Source organism: Crocodylus siamensis, chromosome 12 (assembly GCF_052110815.1).
Source record: "Crocodylus siamensis isolate JL-2025a chromosome 12, ASM5211081v1, whole genome shotgun sequence".
Lineage (NCBI taxonomy): Eukaryota > Metazoa > Chordata > Crocodylia > Crocodylidae > Crocodylus > Crocodylus siamensis.
Genome location: NC_143406.1, coordinates 21,377,824 through 21,401,970, shown reverse-complemented (window position 1 = coordinate 21,401,970; position 24,147 = coordinate 21,377,824). Strand labels below are relative to the sequence as shown.

At 52.0% G+C, this 24,147-nt stretch overlaps 1 protein-coding gene across 1 annotated transcript in view; it reads left to right on the top strand.

Annotated features, from left to right (window-relative positions):
* Positions 1 to 18,612, top strand: part of CLCN7 (Cl-/H+ antiporter 7) — a 65,246-nt gene extending 46,634 nt beyond the window's left edge. The window contains exons 16-25 of the mRNA XM_090023859.1: positions 1,680 to 1,773; positions 5,827 to 5,993; positions 8,934 to 8,985; positions 10,135 to 10,262; positions 10,762 to 10,847; positions 12,103 to 12,235; positions 13,898 to 13,957; positions 14,793 to 14,969; positions 15,461 to 15,541; positions 15,665 to 18,612. Coding sequence (XP_089879985.1) covers positions 1,680 to 1,773; positions 5,827 to 5,993; positions 8,934 to 8,985; positions 10,135 to 10,262; positions 10,762 to 10,847; positions 12,103 to 12,235; positions 13,898 to 13,957; positions 14,793 to 14,969; positions 15,461 to 15,541; positions 15,665 to 15,751 — 1,065 coding nt within the window. The 3' untranslated portion in view covers positions 15,752 to 18,612. The remainder of the gene's footprint in view (positions 1 to 1,679; positions 1,774 to 5,826; positions 5,994 to 8,933; positions 8,986 to 10,134; positions 10,263 to 10,761; positions 10,848 to 12,102; positions 12,236 to 13,897; positions 13,958 to 14,792; positions 14,970 to 15,460; positions 15,542 to 15,664) is intronic.
* The last annotated feature ends 5,535 nt before the right edge of the window (positions 18,613 to 24,147 follow it).

The following is a 24,147-nucleotide window of genomic DNA, read 5'->3' as shown; positions in this document are numbered from 1 at the left end:
TATTGTTGCCAGTCCCTTCTCACTGGTAGGACTGTGGGCAGGCACTAAAGTGTATGCTGAATGAGGCAAGGCTCCACTGGGGTTTGTGTTTTGCTGAGTACAGTGTTTAGTAGGGGTCCAGCCAAGGACTTCTGGGTTATGGGATTAATGCAGAAAAGCAGATCAGTTCATTCATATTCTGTTAATAGAACTCACAGCATCCAACTCAAGAGCTTGGAAATTGGGGAATGGCAAAGGAGAAGTCACCAGTACCACCTTCCTTATCTTGGGTGCAGATTATGAAGCATGGCAATTGGCAGGTCAATGGCTCTCTAGTTGCAGTAATGCAGGGTTTTAGCAATGTACCTGAGAATGTGCAGTAGGGCTGAATAAAGGCTGTGTTTGTGAGCAGGGTTATAACCGGGGATCTGAGTTTTCCATTTCCTGTGGAAAAATAGAGAAAACCATGGATTTCCTAGTTTCATCAGAGAAAACCATGGATTTTCACTTTTAGCAGGGAAACCTGCAGATTTCCCCCTTTTCTAGCTTGCAAGAGCTGTTTGCAAAAGGGGCAGGAAACCCCCAACCCTGCCTGGAAGGGAAGGGAGAGGGGGAAAGGGCGGGACCTGACACCAAAGGCTGCCTCAGGATACCTCTAGGAATGAAAGGTGAAGTGGGGCTTGAGGGTTGTGAGGCAGGGCTGGCAGGGAAGCTGGCTGGGGGCTGAGGGAGCAAGGATGTGTTGGGGGAAGACATGGAGTGCCTGCCAGCTGGCAGACACTCCTGGTAGGAGTTTCCCCAACACCTTCTGCTCCCTCAGCCTGAGCAGGTGGGGAGAGGGGGAGGGGAACAGAGTGTACCCCAGGGCGCCGTGGTGGAGGGGTGCTGCCAGCCCCTCAGCTCAGCTCACTCTGTGCCCGCTTGCACGAGCAGGGCTGGGGGGTGAGGGCAGCAATGTCCCTCTGTGGGCCATGCACACTCACGTGGCCAGGGGGAGGGGTGGCCCGCATGCAGTGGCTGCCACCACACCTTGCACCATTTGCCCGCAGCCAGCAATGGGAAAGCTGCATGGTATGTGGTGTGGTGCTAGCTGCCACATGTGAGCCCCCCCCAGCCAGGCAGGCATATGTGTCCCAGTGCAGTGGCAGCTGCTGTGTGAGCTGCACCCTCCCCCAGCTGGACAGCACTTGTGTGGTCTGCAGACCGACACCACTGCTGTCGCACCTCCCCCCCTGCTGTGTCCCTGCCCCCTACCCCAGCAGGCACAGAGATGCACTCCTCCCTACCATTCTTGTTCTGCCTACCCCACAATGCCTTCCTCCCCACCCCCAGCCCCCATACACACCTACCTGCTGGAGTGTGTGTGTGTTTGTCTGCATGTTTGTGTGTTTGTGCCTGCATGTGTGGGGCTGGGCGGCTGTTGTGTGGGGTGTAAGGGGCATGAGCAGGGCTGTGGGAGGGGTGGTGAGGGGCACTAGCAGGTCTGTGGGGGGCTTTTAATTTTAGTCACGGATTTCAAGTTTGTGATTTTGTATTGTGGAAAACCAGGATCCCTGGTTATAACTGCCTTATAGGTTTCCACCCTTTCCCATGCTGCCTCTGAACAAATTCTAGTGCTCTGGAGGCTTTTCTGTACTAAGATTGTGTGGGCTTTCCCAGCTCTAAAAGAAACACTCAGTCATTTTCTTTCTTCCCCCCAGCTCTTCTGTGCCGATGGCGAGTATAACTCGATGGCTACTGCCTTCTTCAACACACCAGAGAAAAGTGTCGTCAGCCTCTTTCATGACCCTCCGGGTTTGTTACTGCTCATGTAATGGGACCTGAGTTATGGGTGGAACAACATGAGCAAAACTGGAGTGGGGCACTTGTTACATTCCTTGCTTTGGTAGCAGTAGCAGCTCTCCCTTGTGGGGCACAATATACCACCCCCTTTCCCTGATGCTCCCTGCTCTGTGGGCTGAGTGCAAGTCAGTAAGAGTTCCAGAAAAGACCTCCCTCCCTTCTGGAGAAGAGCAAGGCTCCTGCCAGACATGTTGTCCATCATTTATACACAGTGAAGACCATACTGTGCCAGGTGCTGATGAGGGCAGTTCTGGCCAGAACAGTGCCCACTGAAATCTGTAGGGGGAAGGGTATTTGTTACCACTCTTTATCTGCTAAGTCTTGCTCACTATAGCTGTTTCTCTCCTTCCATCCCTCTCAGCAAAGCTTTAGAAGCTGAAAATAGAGAGTGTCATCATAAGCCTTTTACAAAATCCTTTGTCCCCAAGTTACTTGGTGCACTAGCCAGTCTCCACTGACTCCTTGTCAAAACATCAGAACTTTCTGCATTGGTCTTGCTTTACTTGCTTGTAAAATTCTGTAACTTGGGATGGATCTTCTAAGTTTTGAAGAAAAATCAGTGACCTATTTCAGTTGGGGTTCACGGGAATCTGCTCTGGGTTAGCTGCTGTTTAACATTTTTATTTATGAGTTGGACGAAGCTTGCTCTTCCTGCTTGATCAAGTTTGTAGATGGCATACCTGGGAGGGCTTTAAAAACTTGTGAAGATAGGAGGAAAATTCAAAAGGATGCCAGTAGATCATTGAATTTCATTCTGTTATCTTGTGTGCAGTTCTCCAAAGGCAAATGTAAGGGGCTAAACTTAAGGAGGGAAAACCAAAACATAATGGGAGATGGTTGGCTAAGCAGTAGAGTTGCAGAGAAAGACCTTTGGTGTGAGCAAGCAGTGTGACATAATTGCTGAAAAAGCAAATGCTGTTTTGGGTTGCATTAACAGGAGTGTAGCATGTAAAACATGGGAGATGATAACACCTTTCCATTTAGTCTAGCTGAGGCCTAACCAGTCTATGGTGCATAATTCTGGGTTACTGTAACTTTTTTAAGTTTAAGAAGGATGTAGCAAAACTGGAGAGGATCCAGAGGTGATCGACAGAGATGATAAAGCGATGGGAGTGCAAGTTATATGAGGAAACATATGGTTAGTTCAGTGAAAAGGAGATTGGAGGATAGGAAATAATAGCAGTATTTAAACTTTGGAAAGGCAGTCATAAAGAGGAGAAAGAACAACTTTTCTCCTTTGCTGCAGAGGGTAGGACTTGAAACAATAGGTTTAGGCTGCTGCAAAACAGTTTCAGATTAAATCACAGTAAAAATTTCCCAACTCTCTGAACTATAGGACAGCAGAACAAAATGCCCAGGGAAGTTGTGGAATCCCTTTCACTGGAATTTTTCAACAAGAGGCTGGACAGGCATCTGTCTGGGGTGGTTTAACAACAGCTTATCTTGTATCGCTGACTAAATGACCCTTGAGGTCCCTTCCAACCCTGTGATTCTTTGCTTGTAAAAAAGTGGCATAGGCCCTAGACAGATGTGAGTAGGTTGAGTTTGAGTGATCAAAGCCTTATGTGCAGCAGGAGCCAATGACATGAAGAGTTCACATCCTCTAGATCAGTGATTCTCAACCAAGGTACAGGGCACCCTGGGGTACTGCCAGATCCTTTGAAAGGGTGCTTTGAGGTGTGAGTAGATAAGCAGATAAGCAATGAAGATAAATGCAGGCTAATGCTTGTCCCTGCCTGAACAACCCTGCTACACCCCCACTGCCCTGCCCCTTTCCAAGGAGGGTAAGCACTATACTGTATACATTTGTTTTTGAAATTGGGTGCCACTTAACTCACAGAAGTCATGGAGGGGGTGCCTTGAGTCTAAAAAGGTTGAGAACCACTGCACTACATTTTATCCACAAGTTCTTCTTTTACTATGGCATCCTTGAAAATTTCTGCCCCCTTCCCCTCCATCCCTGCTTTATCTAAGGTTAGTGTTATACCCCCTGTGCTCAAAGGGGAGGAGATTCTGATGCTGATGAAAACTTTGGGAAGTGGCAATAGTCCACAGAGACCTTGTGGTGACAGAGTAGTAAGGCCTTCTCCATTCTTCAGTCTTTCTGAGCTGTTTTACACATTCCCTCTAAAAGCTGCAATTCTTGGCTGCTACTTGATTGATTACCTGGGTGTCTTGCTCATAAATGAATTTACCTTCTGGATGTGAATTTCACTCTTTAGATTGTCTGTGAAATAGGATTTAATTTTGAGTGCCCCAGAGAGTCCTATCTTTTAATCTAAATGACACCTCTACCTCTACCTCTCCTAGAACAGCCAATTAAATTCCACAGCAAGCCTTTTGATACAGAATCCAAGTTGTAGACACTTGATGGCAACTACAGAAGAAGTAGTAGTGACTTTTGTATATAGAGAAAACCCATGGTACCCAGGGAACCTGCTTTAACTTTAAAACTTGCGTGGTCCATGACCACTCTCCCAGCTCTATATTGTAGGTCAGAGTCCTCAGTCGGTAAAGATGATAAAAGCAGTCAAACTAGGATGCTAAAGTTACCTGGCAATACTAAATGGTTATTGCCTAGTACTGTATGTCAGGAGAGCGCTGGTGGGGGCTATGTTTAGGGAAAGGGCTGCATTTCAGGCCCTGCAACAAGGGCCTCCATTTTATGCAAGTCCTTGTACAGTGGGGCAGCTTCATTGTAGCTATCAAAACTTTCCTTCCATTTAATTTCAAAAGACAGAAGGGCTGTTCATAGTAATTATCGCAGGAACCTTTCCTGCGCTGAACTTGGTACAGGATTTAAAAATGAAACAGAGCTCTAGAGGAGTGTGGGATGATGGTCTAACCAGACCAGCTTCTCCTGAGAAAAACTGCACCTAAGTTTATTAGAATTCCTCAACTCTCCCAGTAACATAGAAAGGACTGGTTGGCACAGCTAATCTGGGGTTTCCAAAGTGTTAGACAAATCCTTTACAGGTGTCTGGTAAGGAAACAAAATCCTCATGAAGCATGAGGCAAAGGATTATTCTGGCGAAACAAAGCAACAGATTAACTGGTCAGGTAAAATCATGGCAAAAGCTTAGCAGCAGGAGATTTGAGATCTGCACTAGAACTGGAGTTTAATATTAATGAAAAGAGGAAAGAAGTGCAATAGTTTGCAGCAGGAGACACAGAACTTCAGGTTAGTTGAGACGGAAGTGGACTGAGAGACTGCTGAGGTGCGTATAGGGGGTGGGAGAAGGGAAGGAGGGTGTATGCTCAATCTCCACCATCCCTTGGAATGCAAGCCTGGGGGAACTTGACAGGATTGAAAGTCAACAGGCTTAATACTGATGGGAGGAAAGTGTTTTTCCTGCAATTCATAATTCATCTATGGACTGCTAAGAAACGCCAGCAGTTCTGCTTAGTGGGTTCCAGCAGTAGGAGGTAGGGCCACTGTGTAGTGGGAAAGGCCCTCCAGGGTTTTATTATTTAACATTATCACCATCATCTTTCTGAAGCTGTCTACCAAGAGGCCCCTGCAAACCTAGGGCCAGGGAATGGTTATTTTGTAATGCCTCCCACACTGTGCTACCCCTCTGCCAGTTCTTTGCCTTTCTATTAGGAAATACTGATTCTCCTTTGAGACTTTCCGTGCATTGTTTCCCTAACTGCTTTAGCTGCACACAGAGGGGCATTAGCCTGGAAAGCAATCAGGCTGGTGCTGACGTGATGGATGGCAGATGAAGGGCTTGAGATGGGGGACAAATCCCCATCCTGAGATGCCAGGGAGATGCTTCTGTCTGCTTGGGGCTTCAGTACCTTGAGTGCTAGTGCTCATGTGCAGATGGAATTGGCTTGCTTGACCAGCATCTCCTTATTGCATCCAGGCAGTGGCATTGATATGATTGCCCTTGCTGGGCTGACATTTGCCCTTTCACACTGCCAGAATTTGATCCATAGAAGTATGTGAGCTCAAGGGGCAGAAGAGGCAACATGCACTGACATGGCCTCCTTTCTCTGCAGGCACTTACAACCCCATGACCCTAGGGATGTTCACGCTGATGTATTTCTTTCTGGCCTGCTGGACCTATGGCCTCACAGTGTCTGCAGGGGTCTTCATCCCATCCCTGCTGATTGGTGCTGCGTGGGGAAGGCTCTTTGGCATTTCATTGTCCTACTTGACTGGATCGGTGAGTGTCCCTGTTTGCTTGCTCAAGGTAGGAGCTGTGATGTGCCAGGAGAAGGAAGCCTTCAAAAATGGAGGACCAAGAAACTTGCAGGAAGTCCTTTTCCCTGACAGTACAGTCCCAAGTTCTTTCAGTGAGCAACCTATGGCCTGGCAGACCCAGGAGCTCTGAGGCTTAGGAGAGGACTGAGGGATGCAGACAGAATCACAGAAAAATAGGACTGGAAGGGACCTCATGAGGTCACCTAGTCCAACCCTCTGCCTAAGGCAGGATCCCTATCAAACCATCCTAGACAAATGTTTCTCTAACCTATTCTTAAAAACTTCACAAACAACTTTCTGGCACAACTATCAGGCCCACCAAGAGGTTTAAGGAAGAGGCCGCTACCCAGGGGTATGGCCATATTACAGAGGAAGGTAAAAACTCCCACAATTAATACCAATCTAACAGTGAGGTAACATTCCTTCCTGATCTCAAATGTGATGATAGGTCTGTGTGGAGGAGTAAGACCCTTAATCCAGAAACCTCCAGATTTTAAATCCCAGCAGAAACATTACCACACCTGAGTCAAAATCCCCAGGACTGGCTGCAGCCAACACTCAAGGCTTCTGAGGAAAGGAAAAAAAACTGTTACATGTAGCAAAAGGAGAGAAAAAATTCCTTCCTGGCCCCACGTGAGGATCAGCAAAGCCCAGGAGCATGTAATAACTAAGTGATTAGAAGTCTGAGAGACATGACTTAAGTGTAAAAAGGCTGAAAGAACTAAGATTACTTAGTCTGGAGGAGAGAAGACTAATTTGACAACAGGATTTGATAACCGTCTTTAAATATCTGATTATAAAGGGGATGGAGATAGATAATTCCCTGTGGCTGTAGGCAACAGGTTTAGAAGGAGTAGTCTCAAACCGTAACAAGGAAAAATTTAGGTTGGATATTAGGAAGTGGTTAGATGGATGGGCAAAGAAAATGATTTGAGAAATAGAATTCTAAATGAACTAAACTGAGTGATGTGTGTAGTAGACCACAAAGGAGCAGGTTACAGTATTTTAGGTAATATATGAGGAAAGAACAAATGAGTTTTTGTAAGCCAAACAGAATTAAATGGCAAGATCCTTTAGAGTTGTACCTCTAACCTCCTCTTAAAGACCCCCAGGGTAGGAGCCAGCACCACTTCTCTTGGAAGTTGGTTCCAGATCCTAGCCACCCTGACCATGAAGTAGCACCTCCTGATATCTAACCTAAACCTACCCTCTGCCAGCTTGTGACCATTATTCCTGGTGACTCCTGGCAGTCAGTGGGGAAACAGGGACTTCCCCAGTGCCTGCTGATCCCGCCCTGCAGGGGTGTTAAACTTGTCTGGCCCTGCAGTCCAGATTAGCGGTGTAGGACAAGTCTACAGGCTGAACGAATGGTGTGGAGCCAGTCTGGCAGGCCAGATCAGGCCCATGTCCCCTTTTCCCCCACGTCAGATCCAGTGCATGTGGCACCCACTCCAGGACCCAATGGAAAGAGGCCCAGCATCCCTGGCTGTCTGGCTCCCACCACAGGAACAAGCCACTGTGTTGGGCCTCTTTCCCACAGTGCTACCAGGGCTTCAGTGCCACTTCTCTCACCTGGGTGCTTAGCAGCCTTGCCAGTAAGAGACCCAGTGGCAGCTAAGCCCCCAGGCAAGAGTTACAACACTGGAACCAAGAGCACCACAGCTCCTATCCACAGCAGCGAGCAAGTGCCTGGGTGAGAACTGTAGCTCTGAAACCCCAGCAGCACCACAGGAAGAAGCCCAACATCGCAGGCACTTGGCTGCTGCTCTGGCAGTGCCAGACTTCTTCCCGCAGGGCTGATGGGGCTCCAGCACCACAGCACCCAACCAACAACTTGTCTACAACCACAGAAACAAGTCAAGGTGCTGCTGGGGTTCCAGTACTGTGGATCTCACTCAGGCACATGGCTGCCACCACAGGAAAGTTTTCTATTGCAGCCAGAGTTGCTGCAAAAGTCTGTGGGCTGGATGACCTGGCACTGAGGGCCAGATATGGTCGGCAGGCTGTATGTTTAATGCCCCTGCTGTAGAGGAAAACACAAAAACACCATCTGTATATTTGTAGGAGAGTGGGGATTATTATAGAAGTTACATATGTCACATGATTGGCTCCTTGAAAGTACTCTACAGCTGTGCCCTTACAGAAGCACACAGCTGAAGAGCACTTTAAAAAATGCCTGATTGTGCAACAGTCTGAACCCTCCAAAGCAAAGCACCTTCATTAACTTCTATCAGTATATGCCAGGAGCAGAGCTGGGCTGATACAGCCCAACCCAGCCCCTGGTTCTGTCTTCAGAATGGGAGGGGAAAAAGGAAGGGGAGGGAGTTCCATCTGAGATTTGCCCAGCCTGTGTTGGAGAGTTGGGTGCGTGGATTGGAGCCCCCCCTCCAAGAGACTGAACTTCCCTCCCTTCCCTTCCCCCCCCTCCCATTCTGAAGATGCCACTGGACATGGGAGGGAAGTAGGGTTGTGGAACTAGGGGAGAGTGGCTGCAGACAGGCTGCTGTTCTAAGGAGCTGCATGTCTGTCAGTGCTCTGGGTGTCATGGTTGGCTTTCAGTCAACTGAATGAGCAAAACAATGACAGGATTCAATACTGCAGCTTCTCAAGCTAGAAAGGTAGAGCAGGGTTTTGCTTGGTGACTTCCTTTCCTACCTCGGTCAGCAGCAGCAACTCATGAGCAAACCCTAGTCTTCCTCCCAGTTGGCCAATGTGGCCCTCTCCTTGGGCTCATGCATCTAGGCATGAGCTATGCTGTGTCATCAGAAGGCTTTGTCACTCTGCAGTTTTGGCTCATGTAGTAAGTGGCCTCTGCAAGACGAGTGTTGTCAGCCAGGCTAGCTGGCTGCCTCTTCATTCTGGCTGCCTCTCCATTTCACTTCCGTGTCTTCTGTCTGTCCAGATCTGGGCTGATCCTGGAAAATACGCTCTGATGGGAGCTGCAGCACAACTGGGTGAGTTGGACTTTCTATTAGGAAAGCTTATGACACGAAGGACTTGTTCCATCCTAGGATACTCGCCTGTTTCTCAGTGTCTCTCCAGTAGGAAGAATCTGACTGAAAAACTAGCCCTAGAATCAAAACTCCTGTTTGATTCGGGCAGGCTTTGGCAGTGGACTTGTCATAGACAATGCCTCCCTTTTAATCGAGAAAGATATTTGCATGCACAGACCATCCTGCATCTGGTTTGGGTTGTGGCATGGGAACTGAATTAAAGTGGCCAAGAAGGGAGTATTCTTCTTTTGCTCTCTGCATGTAGAGGTGGGATGTGAGGGCATTCCTAGGGGTGCTGGTACTCGGGCATTGTAATGAGCTTACTGGAATACAGCCATTTGTGTAGCCTGTGGGTGCAGTCTTCAGGCTGCAGATGCAGGGAAGGCTCTATTCACTATCTGAAAATGCCTCACATGCTGGTCCATTACTAGCTGGGAGCCTCTTAAGTGTGCACAGGCAGCTCCTATTGCCTCCAACAGAGTACCCTGTGGGTTGGCGCTACATCCTTCAGTCTGTCAGCATCAGTACTGGCTGCTGTGTCCCCAAAAGTGGGAGAGTTCCTCACGCAGAGACGAACTCCAAAAGCAGAGCTGTCTGCATAGGCCCTGAAGGAGTTCTTGATGGGACCTGTCAGACTGCTGGACTGTAGGCAGGCTGGCTACTGCCTGAGCCTTGCCAAGAAGTGTCCTGCCCTCCTAACAAGGCCTTCCCAGCTTAGCAGTGTTTGGGCAGGTAGGCAGACTGGCACTTTCTAGTTAGGCAGGCACTTGATTGAGAATTGGGAGATGAGGGCTCAGTACGTACCTTTGCCAAAGACTCTCCATGTGACCTTGGGCAAGTCACTCTCTCAGTCTGCCTGTAAATACCACTGAGACACAGCGTCCTGGCATCCTCTCAACTCTCTGGAGGCATCTGGTTCTTTCAGAACCTGCTAATTCATCCAGTGGCTGCCAGTCTCTATTCCAAGCCTCAGTGCAGGTATCCATGTGTTCTCAGCAGTGAGGGGCAACAACAAGCCACCTGAACAAGGTCCCTGGGTGCCCCTGCACTTCCTCCACTCCTTCCCTGAAGTCCCCTCCCTGACTAGGAATCATGTCTTTTCCCCCTCAGGTGGGATAGTGAGGATGACACTGAGCCTGACAGTCATCATGATGGAAGCAACAAGCAATGTCACCTATGGCTTTCCCATCATGTTGGTGCTGATGACAGCTAAAATTGTTGGGGACTTCTTTGTGGAGGTGAGTGGCTATGTGCCAGCCCAAGAGTGGGGAAAAGGCAGTAACAAGAGGCAGGAGCCCTGTGAAGCAGCTGGAACTTGCTATCTGGTCATACATGAGTGTGGGGTTGTACTGCTGCACTGAGCATGGACAGGCTGCTGAGTCTGGCTCAGTGCACCTCCAGCACAGAACTTGGCTGTGGCAAGCATTTGGCAGTGGGTAATGGTGGTACCATTGCCAGCTTCCATATTCCTCAGTGGAACAAAATTAAAGACTCAGTAATCAGCTTCGGTTGTTTCCAGGTCTTTTAAGCCAAGAAGCTGTGTTGGGAGCCCAGGGCTCGGCTAGCAGGGAGTAGGGAAGGGCTATGAGCTGGGAGTGAGGGGCGTGAGCAGAGCTCTGTGTGGAAAGCCTAATGCTGGGGCCCAAGCCATGTGTTGTGGGGGAAACTTGCAGTCTGCATGTGCTGCGCCTGTTCCACGTAACCCAGGCCTCTCCTGATGGCTTTGTCTCCCCACAGGGTCTGTATGACATGCACATCCAGCTGCAGAGCGTTCCTTTCCTGCACTGGGAAGCTCCAGTCACTTCTCATTCCCTCACAGCCAGGTAAATACCCCCCGTTGACCTAGCTGTGTTCCTTGGAATGCCCCTTGTCCACCCCATCTCGCTGTGTGCCATAGCAGTCAGACCATGGCACCTGCAGGCTGCATGAATGAGATCCAGCATCATCCTGGCAGCTGCAAGCATCAGCTTCCTAATGCTTCCCCATTAGGGGAATGTCCTGCAGGCATCCAGTGTGCCCAAATGCCAGCACTGCCTGGCTGGTGGCTGTGGGGGGGTGCTGGAGGTACATACCCATGGGCCTGGCCACCCCTCCCCACATACACACTGGCTGCTCAGCAGCATTTCCCCAAACCAAGATATTCCGTTGCACTCTGAGTTGTTTTACTAGAAAGAGTGGTGGAAGCTGTTGGGTCTGGAGAGTGGCAGTGGGTGAAAGGACCCTCATTTCTAGGCTAGCAGTGCCCCTGACCCAGAGGCACAGGCTGTAAGATCTGGAATGGCCTGATGGATATCTGGACTTTAGGCAATGCTGGGTGCTCATATGACTAGGTCACAGGTGACCTGTGCAGGGGGCTGGATTGGCTGTAAGAAGAGCACTGTCCTCCTGCCTCTCCCTCTCCAGGGAGGACTGGACACAGACTATCAGCAGCAGGGGCAAGTGCCTCTCTGGTGGGTAGCACACAAGCTACATGGCTGCCTGCCTGGTCCCTGGCCCATATCACAGGTACAGTGACTTAGGAGGTTCCTATTTGAAGAATTTCCCAAAGCCACTGAGGAAAGAGAGCCCTACTCTCTATAAAACATGACAACTGTAAGACTGATGCTATGAGTACTACCTGGTGCTCAGAACTGTAGGGGAAAGGTGCCCCCTGCTGTCTGACAGAGCGAAGCAGCCTTCTTGTGCTCTTAACTTCATGATTAGCATAAAAGTGTGCTCTGGCAGCATGGTAGGGATCTGAATTTGCTGTGCTAATAGCAGGGTCTGTCACCAGTGGTAACTGGTGCTGCACAGACCCCCCTGAGAGCCCTCTTGTGTGTCAGTGACACTAGGTAACATCCTGAATCAGTGTTTTTTTCTGCTCCTGGTTAATGGCTCTATGAATGGTCTTTCAGACTGGCTCTCTGGCAACAGTCCTGAGAGACATGCCCAGGGATGTAAAGAGCCTGCAAGCTCCTCTTAGCAAGGGGAATGAGATAGAAAGTCTGTGGAAGCATCTGCCAGGGTGAACCCTGGCTGCAGCCCACTGGACCCCAGCCTCAGGGCATTGGTCTTACCTGGCCTTGCCTTTCCCTTCAGGGAGGTCATGAGCACACCTGTTACCTGTCTTAGAAGGAAGGAGAAGGTGGGAACCATCGTGGACATCCTCAGTGATGCATCTTCCAACCACAATGGATTCCCTGTGGTAGAGAATGAAACAGACACCATGCAGGTGGGTCACACTGATTCCAGAGATTCCTTACTCAGGCGGTGTGGACAGTAATGCACCATCACAGACTGGGGATTCAGGGTCCTGGACTCCAGAAATGCAACCTAAATCACTTAAATTGGGTCCAGCATTTAGATCGGTTGCTGGCTCTGTGCTCTAGTCAGCTTGGACTGGTGGTTGCTGGGAGTCTCCTTTTTCCCCCTGTGAATTAGGAGTAGACATTCTCATACATATGCATGCTGGTGTGGCAGAGCTTGTCTTGCATTGGGCACTCTGTGTGTGCCTGGCATCAAGCCCTGGGATTATCTGCTGTGAGCAGGGGCAGATCTGGTGGACATGGTGCTCCTAGGCCCAGTGCCAGCTGGTGACATCTGTGCCCTGCAGCTCCAGCAGTGCTGCTGCCATTTGTGGTGGAGGGTATTGCTGCCCTGGGCTTTATTAGCTGGGCTCAGAGTGGGTATGGTGATTGCATAGCACTCCTCCGTGCTCATGCTGGCACTAGAAGAACTGTGGGTAAGGCAGTGAGACAGCCATATGTGACTGCAGTACCCATAGTATGCAAGGGTGCCTTGGCCTGGTAAAGCTCTGATACCAAGAGTGCCTTTCTCTTTGCTAAAATGCCCTTGCGTGTTCTGTATGTGGAGCCATCCCCTCATGTGGTGGGTTCAGACCTAAGCACATCAGTGCAACTAAGAGGTTGGGATTACCCACACAAATAGTGCAGGTGTGGCCTTGGGAGTTTCCCCTTCAGTGACTGTGCTGCCCCATCCCTCAGTACCCAGCCCCAGCCTCTGCCACCACTCCATCCAGCACTTCTATGAAGGGGCTTAGGCTTGCCCTCACCAGACACTGCACTATTGGCCATCACTAGCAAAGGAGCACTGGGGGCCTCCCTAGTGGCTGTCTGGTAGGGCTGTGTGAAATTTTGCCAGCTGTTTCGATTCGACACTGTTTCGACTCATTTCAAGCTCGAAACAGCGAAATAGAATTGAAACAAAGGGCTTCGAAACAGCCTTGAAACAAAATGAGGCTAGTTGAAATGTTCTGGAAGCGTCGAAACATTTTGAGTTTCAAAGTGGCCAGCAGTGAGGTGGTGGGAGACGGGAGAACTAGGGCTGTGTTCCCAGCAGCAGCCAGGAGCACAGCCCTGGCTTTCCCCATCTCCTGCTGCTGGGCTGTGGGAAGCTGATCACAGCACAGGGGAAGGGAACTGAACCTGGGCTCAGTTCCCCTCCCAAGCGTTGTGGCAGGCTGGGGAAAGGAACTGAGCCCAATTGCTCAGTTTTCCTCCCCAGCCCTATGATCGGGCTGGGGATGGGAAGTCAGCCCATCCTCAGCTCAATCTAGCACGGGGGATGGGAACAAGATCGGGCTGGGGTTGGGAAGTCAGCCCAGCTGGGCTGAGTTAGTTTCTCCAGCCTGATGGTCAGGCGAAACAGCCACACTGTTTTGACGAAGTAAAACGGAACAGCTGTTTCAACTTGAAATGAAATTTGAAACAAAACACTGTTCCGTCCGTACCTCAAAACTGAAGTCAAAACAGAACAGTGCTATTTCGAACATCCCTATTGTCTGGCTTGCTGTGGCTGAGCTCTGCCCTGGAGGGAAGTTCTGTGGCAGCCCACCTGGCAGGCATCACATCACCCATAGAGCCCTCTGTTACAGGTGGCTGGACTGAGAGGCCTTATCCTGCGCTCACAGCTGATCGTTCTTCTGAAACACAAGGTAGGACTTGGAAGGCATGCGGCCTTTTACCACTCTTTGCCCATCCTCTGGGGAGGGTGCTGCTGGATTGTCCAGCTTCTGGCAGGCACTGAACAGGGTGCCCCACCCACAGTAAGATGGCCAGTGACGATGGGGTGTGTGGCTGTGGCACAGCCAGTTCTTGCAGCTGACAGTAGAGGTAGGCTTTGCAGTGGCCACTGCTGTTTCCCACCTCACCCCTGCATGTGGTGAAAGAGCCGGTTCCATTGCTGCCTAGAGTCTGCTGTTCATGCTGGTGGCAAAGGGTAGCTCCTCCTGAGCTGCAGCCCAAAGATCAGCCTAGCATATGAGTATGATGTACTGACCCCACTCCCCAGGAGATGACTGTATGAGCCCACTGAACTAGGCCCTGCCCCACGCTGCTGCTGAGCTGGGGCAGATCCTTCCCCTTTGCTGTCTTCCCTGCCTGCCTCCCTGTCAAGAGTGTCACTGCAGGACCATTGTGTTTGCAAATCACTTGCAGTCAGAAGAGCCAAAAGTTAGGACAGCTGGTAATGACCTGATCCTGTGTACTGTTCTCGGGTGAAATGGACCTTTGTTTGCACTGTTAGGTTCTCCAGCCCCCAGTGTGAGTGGCTGCTCTCATGTATACCGCAGACTGAAACAGCTGTCCCTGGCCAGGTTTCTGGGCTCTTGGATGCTCCAGTTGGTACTTGAGATGGGAGGCCTAGCTTGCAGAGCATGGTCTGCTGGGCTGGGAGGTGGCTGATCTCCAGGGCAGGGTTCCACCAGCTGAGTCAAGGGAGCAAACAGCTTCTTTTCCTAGGTCTTACATAATGGAGTCTGCCTTTTCCAGGTCTTTGTGGAAAGAGCCAACCTGAGCCTGGTTCAGCGGAGGCTGAAGCTGAAGGATTTCCGGGATGCCTATCCTCGCTTCCCCCCAATCCAGTCTATTCATGTCTCCCAGGATGAGCGTGAATGTATGATGGACCTGACTGAGTTCATGAATCCATCACCCTACACAGTGCCCCAGGTAACATTCCCTACTGTTGCTCAATCTGAGAGTCACAGCATAGCAAACAGACTGTCCTTTCCACCACTCACTGGGGTGATCTAGGTTCAGCACTCAAAGCCTGCTACTGGGGAAGAGCTGGGTCTGCTCTTTTGGGTGTGGTCAAGCCCAGCAGACCCAGCTGCAAATCTGCCGCCTCCTGGGGTACAGGTCAGGCTCAGCTGTGACAGACCAAAAAGAACTCTTCTACCCTGGGGTGAGTTGGGAGCTGGCTCCTTCACTGCCCATCCAAGGAGCATTGTTCATTGGATGCCCCCAAACCTGTTTCAAAGGCAGGAGCTGCTTCCAGCACTTGGTTGTTGTTTTCCATCCCATCCATGCCGAGCCCCCCCGGGTAATATCTAGGCACACTGGGGTCTTTGCTCCCTGATCAGCCTCCATGATGATACCAGCATCCCCCGCTCGCACTACCTCAGGATGCTCTGACTGCCAGGCTTTATTGTGAATTGCAGGAGGCGTCTCTTCCGAGGGTGTTCAAGCTGTTCCGGGCCCTGGGCCTGCGGCACCTGGTGGTAGTGGACAATCGCAATGAGGTGAGTGCATGGTGGGCAAGACCAAGCTCTGCTCTGGGTTCCACACTGCTGTGCCTCTCTGAAGGTCTGACAGTGCCAAGCTAGCTGTGGCTCTTAGGCATCTTTGTGGCTTCCTTTCTGCAGGTGGTCGGGATGGTAACCAGGAAGGATCTTGCTAGATATAGACTAGGCAAAGAGGGCCTGGAAGAGCTGTCCCTGGCACAGACGTGACACTCTGGTGGCACTACCCATTGGAAATGCTTGCCGGCGTCCTGGTGTCCCCAGTGCTCTGAGATCGGAAGTCTTGTTTCCTTGGAAGTGACGGAAGGAACCAGTCCCTGCAGGCTGCTGTGTCCAGAGGTTATTTGGCACAGAAACCCAGCCCCTGACTCTTTTGTTCATAGCTGTATTCTTGTTTTTTAATGGTTTTCTTTCCTCCATGCCTTCTGGGCTTCACTACCCACCTCCTTTCTCTGTTTGCCCCAAGGAATCAGATATCAGTAAGCTCCTATTTGCCTCCTCTGTGTGCTGATGTCAGGCTGGAGAACACTGGTATATGAGAGAGCCAGGCAGAGCAGCCTAGAGCTTTGGAGAGCACCACCCAGCTAGAGACAGTACCACCCTGCGGCAGCCCAGCCCATTGCAACCCCTCGTTGTTGGGCTTTGAAAAGCAAAGCCAGGGTGTTGTGAACCAATCTACAGCCTCTGCTGCCTCTGGGTCATGTCTGCTACCTCTGTGCTATGCCTCTTCTACCCAGAACTTGGCTATGGGCCTGCTCTGCACTGCCACTGTCATGTCTCCAAGCCATGACCTTGCAAAGCGGAGCTCCCAAGGTCTGGTTCAGCTGCTGGGCTGCCTTTGAATCCCATTGGCTAAGGGAGAAACATCTCTCAATTTCACAGCCTTAGATGTCCAGTCAGGCGAGTCACCTGGTCCTTGTTGCACAGTGCAGGCACCTCAGAACAGGCTGTATCCATGTGTTCGAGGGGGACTGGCCTGGGAAGGCACCTTGCTGGGCCAGCCTCTTCTGTGTCCTGTGGCTAGAATCTGCTCTGATGGCCAAACAGCTGGCACTGCCCTGCTGCAGCTGCTCAGGAGCAGCTTGCACAGAGCCACAACACATCTCTGCCTGCACTGTGGGGCCTGGCAGGCTGCTGAGCCCCTTTTCCCATGCCTGCTCTTCCCTGTCACTTCACGTGGGTGGCTCACAGCGGGTGCCTGCTGGAAAGCTGACAGCAGAGACTGAGCATCCTTGCACCCAGGGCAGAGGGTGGGGGCAAGTGTATGGCAAAGATACTTCCCAGGAAGCAGTAAGGATGCAGTTCTCTTTGGATGCAGGGCAGTTGCCCAGCGCACAAACCTAGGTCAAAAACCTCAAACACTAGTCAGACACAGCGAGCCGGGGAGCCTCAGCCTGTTCCCCGTGGGTCCTATGCTCTGAGGGTGGGGGATGTGGCATAGAGCTTTGGTCAAGCTCCGTAAGGAGTTTATGCCATTGTCTGCAGGCAGCCAGCTCCTGCCACAATGCTGCAGGAAAGCATAGCCCCAGCCCAGTTCAGCTACCCTGGAGATGGGCCCCCACAAGGGAGGGGTAAGGAGGGAGTTACAGGCAGAGGGAGCGGGCTCCTTGGGAACACAGCAGCTCCAGTGTTCTTTGTCTCTGCTCTGGGGAAAGTGGCAGCCTCCAGCATGAGCTTGCTCCCACTTGGATCTTGCTGATTCTGCTTCATGCCTGGCTGGGGTGCCCAACTTCTGCTGACAATCTGATGTCCCTGTGCCCACACAGTAAGAGCCAGGGCCCAACAGGCAGGGGAGGGGCTGAAACCAGCTGCACTGGGAGAAATAAAATTGCTGGAACCCAGAGGCTGCAGCTGGACCTGATTTTCCTCTTCGGGCGTGGCCCAGGTGGAGAACTGTTGGGGCTCAATGCCCAGCTCCTCAGTGGGTTACTCAGCCAGGCCCTCACTGCCTGTGCCAGTGCTGTGGAGGGTAATGAACTCCAAAAATGGCCTAACTTGAATTCTGGAGACTTTGGCCTAAAAATGGCCTTTGTGCAGCCACCAAACCTCTAGGACTTGGCATCTTTGGCCTTTGCACCTCAAAACAAAGTACAGGCAGCTGCTGATGGAACTCATTGCCAAGTGTATGCAGGGGAGGGAGAAGTACACAAGACCTGTCTTTAGGACATCAGCTAGGCACCATCATCTGCACAGTGTTTTGGGCACAGAGGATACAATCCCCACTGGCTCCCTTGTGCCCTGGTAGAGCTGTTACAAATCTGCCCTGATGGGGATGTGCTGCTCTGGTAGCTCGCTTGGGGCAGTCTTGGGGGGGGTGAGGTGTAGGGGAGGGCAAAGCCCAAGGCAGCCTTCAAGTCACCAGACCCAGGTGCCCATGTTGCCATGTGCTTCTCTTTGTCCTGCTGGCTGTCTGCACCTAGGAGTTTAGAAACTGTGTGGCCCCTGTGCATCATGTGCTAAGGCAGCAGGTCACCCTGTAAGAAGGGCTGAGGTGGGTCCCTCTGGTGACTGAAATACCAGCCCCATGTGAGGGTTTGGATTGTTGCTGGTGGACAAGTGTTTTTTAATTGTGCTAGAGCTGCAGCTGTGCTAAGGGCTATGATGTGAATCTGGTGGGGAAGAGGTCTGCACTGCTAAGTCTAGCAGGGACTTGGGATCATGCTCCCTGGGTTGCAGGTGCAAACTGGGCAGCAACTGAGCACACATGGTCTCCCCTCTGCTCCAGATCCTGAGGCTTTCAGCCTGCTGACTTGTATGTGCAACTGGCTCTTGCACAAATGTGCAGTGACCTGGAGATGCTTCCTGTGAGCTCCTCAGCCTAGCATGTACCTGCAGCCCCCAAGGCAGGGCCGGGCTCCTCACAATGGGAGGCAGAGCAGAGTCCTGTGAGGCTACAGTATTAAGCCAGGCTCCTGCCCCTCCCCCCTTCACTTCAAATTCTCATCCTTCAGTAGCTGCATTTTTAAGTGGTTGCAAAACCCAGGCATCTATTTTGGAACCTGTGAGATTTTCTATGGAGCGTGTGAGACGGGAGATATTTTTGTGCTGAATAAAGCCTGTTTCTACTTTCATGCAGGTATTGGCTGCTTTCTCTGCTATGAAGGCCCCTGTAGCCAGGCCCAGCCCAGGCTGTGATGCTCCTAATCTGGCTTGTCTGGGTCTAGGCAAACTGGGAGGCAGGTGCCTGCTGGGCAGGTATTGGGAGGGGAGTTGGTCCTGCCACCAGCCCCAGGTGGCATCTTTGTTCACAGGCAATGTTTTGGCCTTAGTTTGTGCCACTGATGGCCTGGGAACCACTAGGGCTGAGGGCTACATCCTTATGCAGGGAGCCAGTGACATTGCCTGCCCTGTTCTTGTCTCTTGCTCCCAGCTAAGGCAGAGCTGGATGAATGAGGAAACCAGATGGTGAGCACCATCCTACCCTTTGCCATCCCATCATTGTTTAGTTCCAGCAGGCAGGGGACCATGCTGGCAGCTGCTGCATGGTTGCTCTGGAAAGCCAGGGGGGCACTACTCTGCCACGTGCCCCGGAGACACTGAGCTTCCCCATCTCTGTACGCCCAGTGGAGCAAGGAGGGTGCAGGCTGGAGGGAGCCAGCAGGCCTAGCGTGGGATGCAGGTCAGTGTAACCCCGGGCCAGCAACTGAGGCTAACCTGCACCATCCCCTCTCTGTGCCCAGCTCAACATCTGGTGCAGCAAGGCAGTGCCACTTGTAAAGTCCATTGAGATGCAGAGCTCTTCTGCGAAAATGTCACTGCAGCATTTTGCCCCACATCCTACTGGTACCTGTGGGCCAGAGATTCTGTCAAAGGGCACCAAGGCATACAAGTGCTGCTTTCCTGCTTAACTGGCAGCAGGCATGAGGTTGGGGCCCAATCACCACTGCTGCTAGGCACAGCCTGCTGCCCTCAAAGGCTTCATGACTGAGGCTCCAGCCTTCCTGGAGAAGTTACAGAGGAAAGTTAAGACCTGGGCCTGACTAAGGCTGCCCCAGCTGGCCAAGAGAGATTCCTTGGGCCATGGCACTGAAGCTTGGAGCTGGCAAGAGATTCCCACAACTGAAACGAATGACACGAACAGCCAGAGTGCCAGCTGCTGCTGTTGATTGCCTCTGGCCCCTTCTTGCCCAGACAAACTGGCTGGTTGCTCTTCCCTTCCCTTTGCTGGCCTCAGTCCTTCCTTCCACCTGCTCTTGAAGTAAGCCCCCTCCTTAGTAAAAGCAAGGAGGCCCACTGTCCCTGGACTCGCTCACTCTGGGGGGTGTTCAACCTCTCTGGCCACATGGCTTCAGTCAGCTTTTGGGTGCAGAGCCTGTCTGTGCCCAGAACAAGCACCCCAGTTGCCAGCGTTGGTTGGTCCTTGCCTGTAAACAGGATGAGTAATGTGTCTGCCCTGAAAACTGCCAAGTGGTGGCAGGGGGTGGTTTGAACATGACAGTTGTTCCACGGGCTGACTTGCTGCTGGCAGGGAAGCATCTGACTGATGCCTACCCTGTGTGGCCTGCATGGTGAGTAACAGGGAGTTCTGCTCCTGTCTGCTATCTTGGCAGACATAGCTGGCAGCACATGGTGTGGGCTTCCAATGCTGTCTCTGCCTCGTGCGTGTTCTTCCCCTGGCCCTCCCTTGGCCTTTTGCATTTCCTTCCCAAGTATGGTCAGATGAGCAGGCTGCCCTGCTGGCCATTCCCTGGAGGCTTTGCTGCCTGCTAAAAGGGTCCACACTGGAAAAGTGAATGCTTAAGTCTTGCCATTCACCTGTGAGCACTAACATGCAGCGTTAACAGGACTGGCAGTGGTGGGAGCAGTTATGCTAGGGCATGGTTCAGGCTGCCAGTCCATGCAATGGATGCCACTGCATTCATCCTGCTTGGGCCATGGAAGAGCTGATCGCAACTGGGAGGCATAGACACCTACTTAAAAGCCAGAGGACGCAGGCCCTGACTCTCCTGTGCAGCCTGCTGACCTATTTGTGGTACCCAAGCTGCCTGGCAACAGGCCTTCTGTGGTCTCATGTAGGTACCTGTGTGTTAAGTGACAAGCATGTGTGCCACAAGAGGCTAACCTGCACCCAACACAGTACCCTCCAGCCAGCCTGTCTGATGGGTTTCTAAAGGCCACTCTGGCCTTGGGGTGCTGTGCTGAGTCCAGCTGTCTCTGCCCTGTCTGAGCACAGCAGATTGCACCGTAGCTGCAAGCAGCTGCTTGCAGCTTGAGGCAAAATAATTTCTGCTCTTTGGCCCCATCCTGCCTTCTCCAGGAGGTGTTTGGGAAGGGCTATGGCTGCTGCCCCTGAGCAGGCTTACAGGCACCTGCTACTGCATGCGGTTGTGACAAGACTTCACAGCAGGCCCCAGCAATCAGCCTCTGCCCCCCCACCTCCATTCCCAACACTCTTCTGGCTGCAGCTGCTGTCTCCTGGCCCTAGTCAGGCACTCCCACCCCTCAGGGGCAGATGCTATGTGTGCACTTCTCCCAGCAGCCAGTGCTGTGCAGCTTCATAGAATATTTTTTGCAATTGTAGAGTAAGAGCCTAGCTGTAACCCGTGAGCAGAGCATGAGTGCATATGGCTCTGTGAAGGGGGTTCTTAGTTTGTCAGCACACCATCCCCCCTGCACACCCTGCCCTGCTAGATCCTAGATGTGGCTGATTCACTCTTACCACAGGGAGGCTCTAAGGGCAGCCCTCAGTGTCTCTGCTGAGGTTGCCCATTGGAGAAGACCCTCCCAATAAGACAGCTGTATAGCATGGAGCTGAAGCCCCCAAACTCCTCATGTATCAGAGGCAACAAAGCCATTAAAAGGGAGCAAGTTTTGCATTCTTGATGTGTGACACACTAGTCCCCTACAGGTGCTCGGATGCCTTTCTGCCTTGTGCCACCCAGTGACAACCAGCAACCTCATACCTTGTCTACCAAAGCAAGTACTGAAGCCAACCAGCTGGGCCTATCTGTGGCTAACACAGGCAGGTTCAGCCCTCTGTTCACATTTGCATATGTCTGCACACAACAACCCTAATGCAAGTGCCTTGCTCTTTAAGGGGACAGCTCCCACCAACCAGGATCCATTCCCTGGAAGCTGGTCCCCACTATTTTATGCCATCTCCTGCCCTCCCTCCCTACCTGGTACAGGAACTGCCACCCTGTACGTTCCCCACCCAGCACATCCTGCTCTCTGCCCTGCCAACAGCAGCATGAATCCAGATCCCATACCTGTACCCTCCTTGCCTGCCACCCCCCACAGCCCTGCCCCCACAAGCACAGACCTGCCCACCTCTTGCACCCATCCCCCTTCATATCTGCCCTTGTAGTGTCTCCCATTCCCAGAGTCATACCCATACCTCCCTCAGCCCCTTCTCTTGTTGTCTCTGGAACACGTCCTTCAGCTCTAGAAAACTTACAGTCACCTGTAGTGCCTTCACTACTTCCCCTGCCCCTGAGCTGTCCCCAGCCCTAGAGTCCTACATCTGAGGATGCCCTCTCACAGGGAGGCCTCTCCTCAGCTTTCTTTCCTGTGTGGAGGCTTTGGGCTTCTCTTCTGCTGCTCCTGATGCTTCCAAGCCGCCTCCTTCCCCATCTCCGTTTCTTTCTAGAGCAGCTTGTGCCTGTCTTCCAAGCAGTGCAGCATAGAAAAATGGGGTTGGAAGGACCCTCAGGAGATCACATCTAGTTCAGGCCCCTGCTTGAGGCAGGAGCATGTTTGACTATGCCACTCCAGACAACGGTCTGTCTAACCTAGTCTTAAATCTGTGCACCAACACAATGACCGAAAACACCAAGAACACCCCAACCTGCCACGGGTAAAGTAGGGATACAAGGACACAGTCAGTGTCCTACTACTGCAAAGATGGGAAGTTCTTGTTAAATTCACTCAATACTACAGAGGTGGCAAAACCTCACAGCCCATTCCAGTCTGACCTGGGGGAAAACTTCCTTTCTGATCCTAGATGTGGCAATCAGTCTGACCCTTAGTCGTGCCTGCCAGCCCCCTGCGCTCATGGTGATGCCTGATGTGCTCTCTGCTCCTCTGTGCTCACCTCACTCAGCTCTGCTCCCTTCACCCTCCATGCTGAAGCCTAGCTGACCAGCCAGTAGCTCATCCAATCCTTATCTCAGCAGTTTGGGCCAGCTTGCCATCATGGTTGGGACTCAGGTTACACCAAGCACATTCTCTGTTGCTGAGTCCCCTTGTGCCATCCCATGGTCTCTCAGCATGGCCTATGGCTTCCTCCCCATACCCTGGCATTCAGCTTCCCCAGGACATCCACTACCCAGCAGTGGTGGCTTCCAACACCTTGTAGCCCTCTCATCCCTGGATGGACTGGTTGCTTACCTCCATGTTCCATGCTCCTCTCTCTTCTTCCCATTTCCAGGTCCCTCTTGTTGGCCCAAGCCCAGAGTTACTCCAGCATCTGGATCTTGCACCTGCTGTCACTGGTCAGAGTGCTTCAGAGACTGAGTCTTGCTAGGCAAAGAGGAGTCTCCCATGAGCAAGATCTGATCAAAGCCCCAAGGATTTGCAGTGGAGAAAGGCCCTGGAACTTGGGTTACCTCAAAGCAACTCCAGAGTTTATCATGCCCTGCTCCACTGCCCTCCACCCACAAATCACAAGCACAAGTTTCCCCTCCACTCTCATCCTTCCCCTCTTCTCCTTGTCCTGCTATCCCTTTTATGCTCATACCTTCCTCCTCCTCCCCGCCAACCATGTTCTCTTCTGTACTCTTCTTCCCCCTTTCCTCTGGCTCCTTCTCACAAGTTAAGCATGCTGGAGTGTCTTGACCCCTTTGGCCTTCCATCAGCCCCCATCTCCCTTTCATCTCTCAGCACGCTGAACATGCTGTCTGCCACCCCTGCCTGGAATTCCTTCCTCTGGCTCCCTTCCAGACCTGCTCCCATGAGGTTTCTGGCCTTTGCACTCAGCTGAGGCTATTCCTGCCAGGGCTGGTTCCTGTGGGCCTGTTCTCAGATCCCACTCCCATCCTCCCTGCCCTGCAGCTGCCTTCAACCCTGCTGCTCTTAGGATATTACCCTTTTTGTGCATCCATGACCACTCTCCTGCCAAGCAGCCTTCCCATCTCAGCCCTCCCTTCCTCTGCAGAGAGCTCACAGGGTCCAGCCTTGGCCCCCTTCTCTTACCTTAGGCTGATCTCACCCCTGGACACAAATGCAGCTCCCTTGTTTGAGCTGATGCCTTGCAGAGACCCCATCTGCTCTGGACAAAGCAAAGTTTTTGACCAGCCTCTAGCATCTCCCAGAGGGTGCCTAACAATCAGCTATCAGTCTCTAGTGGGGGGAGAATTGGGGCAACCTCCCTGGGCCCTATGCTTTGGGGGTCCCACAGAGCTGAGTGGAGTGGCCGCAGCTGCAATTTAGCCCACACACCTGCCAGGTGGGTTGGATGGTTCTTTCCAGCTAGAAGTTCTGGCTGCCACCCGTCGTGCCGCATCTGTTGTGCCAGGGCTTTTGCTTCCTGGTGTAAGTGTGCCGTGGGATGGGGAGGGGGACCCTGTGCAGGCTGCTTTGCCCTGGGCCTGCTGGGATCGTGTCTGGCTCTGCCAGAGTTCTTCATCTCTCCCCACCCTGAACCTCCTGCTCCCACCTTTCCCAGT